The sequence below is a fragment of the Acanthisitta chloris genome, unplaced genomic scaffold, assembly GCF_000695815.1.
Source record: "Acanthisitta chloris isolate BGI_N310 unplaced genomic scaffold, ASM69581v1 scaffold4526, whole genome shotgun sequence".
Classification (NCBI taxonomy): Eukaryota; Metazoa; Chordata; class Aves; order Passeriformes; family Acanthisittidae; genus Acanthisitta; species Acanthisitta chloris.
In genome coordinates this window covers 198,354-200,296 of record NW_008676351.1, presented here as the reverse complement: position 1 = coordinate 200,296, position 1,943 = coordinate 198,354, and the positions used below count along the sequence as shown (strand labels likewise).

The 1,943-nt window shown below is 42.9% G+C and overlaps 1 protein-coding gene across 1 annotated transcript in view; it reads left to right on the top strand.

The window, feature by feature from the left end:
* Positions 1 to 447: 447 nt before the first annotated feature.
* SCUBE1 (signal peptide, CUB domain, EGF-like 1) overlaps positions 448 to 1,943 on the top strand; it is a gene marked incomplete at its 5' end in the record, with an annotated part of 186,567 nt that continues 185,071 nt past the window's right edge. Inside the window, one exon of the mRNA XM_009076090.1 lies at positions 448 to 694. Coding sequence (XP_009074338.1) covers positions 448 to 694 — 247 coding nt within the window. The remainder of the gene's footprint in view (positions 695 to 1,943) is intronic.

Here is a 1,943-nt window from a genome sequence, read left to right as displayed (position 1 = left end):
TTTCCCTCCTAAATGAGTTTTAGTCCAAGTAGATGATGTTATTGCAGGTTGCTTTTCTCTGCACTAACTTATGAGTTTCATATGGTCTTCCATTTATTTATTTTTTTGCCTCTTAGTAAAAAGCATTAATGTGGTTTTGCTGTTCAAATATTTCCTTTTCTCATTCCCCCACCAGCATAGTTTATTTAAACTAGGGTCTATCTTTACAAATTAATAAAACCTCTTTGCTAGAACATGCGAGTGGTCTTTTTCTCTCCTCTTACAGATCATTTAAATGCTCTCTTGTTTTACTAACAGACCTATACAATAGAAGTTACTTTCTAGTGTCTAAGGATTTCCTAATGCAGAAACATGAGATCGAGACCCTCTAGCTCAGTGTTTATAAATGACTTGAGAATATCACGTTGGCTGGTTCAGTTTTTTAACCTTAGACGTTCTCATTTCCAGGATGACACTGGGAAGGCAGGGGCAGCAAGGAAACAGCTTCTTCAAGGGGAGATCTGCCCTTGGTTTTCTGTGTCTCAGGTCTTCCTTCTTATCTGTCCTTTTGGGGTTTGTTTTGTCCTTCCAGATGTTGACGAGTGCGCAGAAGCCACGGATGACTGTCACATCGATGCAATTTGTCAAAACACACCAAAATCCTACAAATGCATCTGCAAGCCGGGCTATAAAGGGGAAGGGAAGCAGTGTGAAGGTAACGACAGATCGGCTCCTCCCCTGTCTCTCCTCCCCTCCCTTCTCTTATTTGTTTGCTCTTTAAAAGCTTTTGTAAATAGCTGAATTCCTGAAACGATTAATGCAGATTTACAGCTGCTTAACCTCAAATCTGGGTGTTTATTGGCAAGCATCCCCCTGCTGCTTTTGCTAATTGTCCGGCACCGCAGACGTCGTGCCCGCCAGCCTGCTTTTAAAAATAAAATCAAAAAAGGTGGGGGGAGTTCCCCACCGAGGCGACCCCCGGGGAGCACCAGCTCGTCCCTGCCAGGGATGCGCTCGCTGCCGCCGGAGGCTCGAAGCGCCGCGCCGAGCACGTGGGGATGGGATGGGATGGGATGGGATGGGGCCCCTGGCTCACCCCGCGGCACTGCGCGGTGCTGCTGCTGTCCCGGTCCTGCTCCTTAGGGCCCTCTTAGAACAGGGAAGCTTGTACCATCCCTGTGATTTACTGTCACTCTTCTCACCTGGCCAGAGCCTCATTCTCCCTGGGCAAGTTACAGTTGGTGTTTTTCTTTATCAACTCGAACAGGATCTTGGAACTTTTCTGCTCTTTGACACCATGCATGCATCATGATAATTTATTTCTAGTCTGTGGAACACTGTATTAAAAGGAAGTATTTGAAATTATTGTGCTGTACAGACTTAAAAAAAAGTTGGTTTACTTCTGTATGTCCTCACCTCGGTCCTTATGGTTGAAAAAGACCTAGCATGTTTTATTAGGCACTGTGTACACTCATATTTCAGATTTTATGAACTCCATCTTGTCTATTGAACATCAGCAGAGAGATTGATCTCTGGTGAAAAGAACAAATATTGGAATTCCAGCAGAATGTCTTACAAATAAGAGATGCAAGACTTATTTTATCTGCTTGTAGGCGCTTAGCAGGTATAAAAGTTTTCCTCCCAAGTGTCTTTTTCTGTGGGAGAATGAAACTTTATTAAAAACTGATATAGCCGGTCCATTAAATGGATTAAAGACCTTGAAATGACTTTGCTGAAGTCTACAAAAATTTGAAACCACATATTATTCTCCATGGACTTTCAAAGTGTTTGTTCAAATGCCCTCATAAAGCATTTTTGTGGTTGTCACATTTTTCTGTCTTGGACTTAAATTAACAGAGACACATTCCTACTGTCCACTTTTTGGTGCTCTACTGTCTCTGAGCTGCTGTTCATTTGGAAGCCAGATTTTCTTTCTTGCAAACTGAATAATCATTCAGCACCAC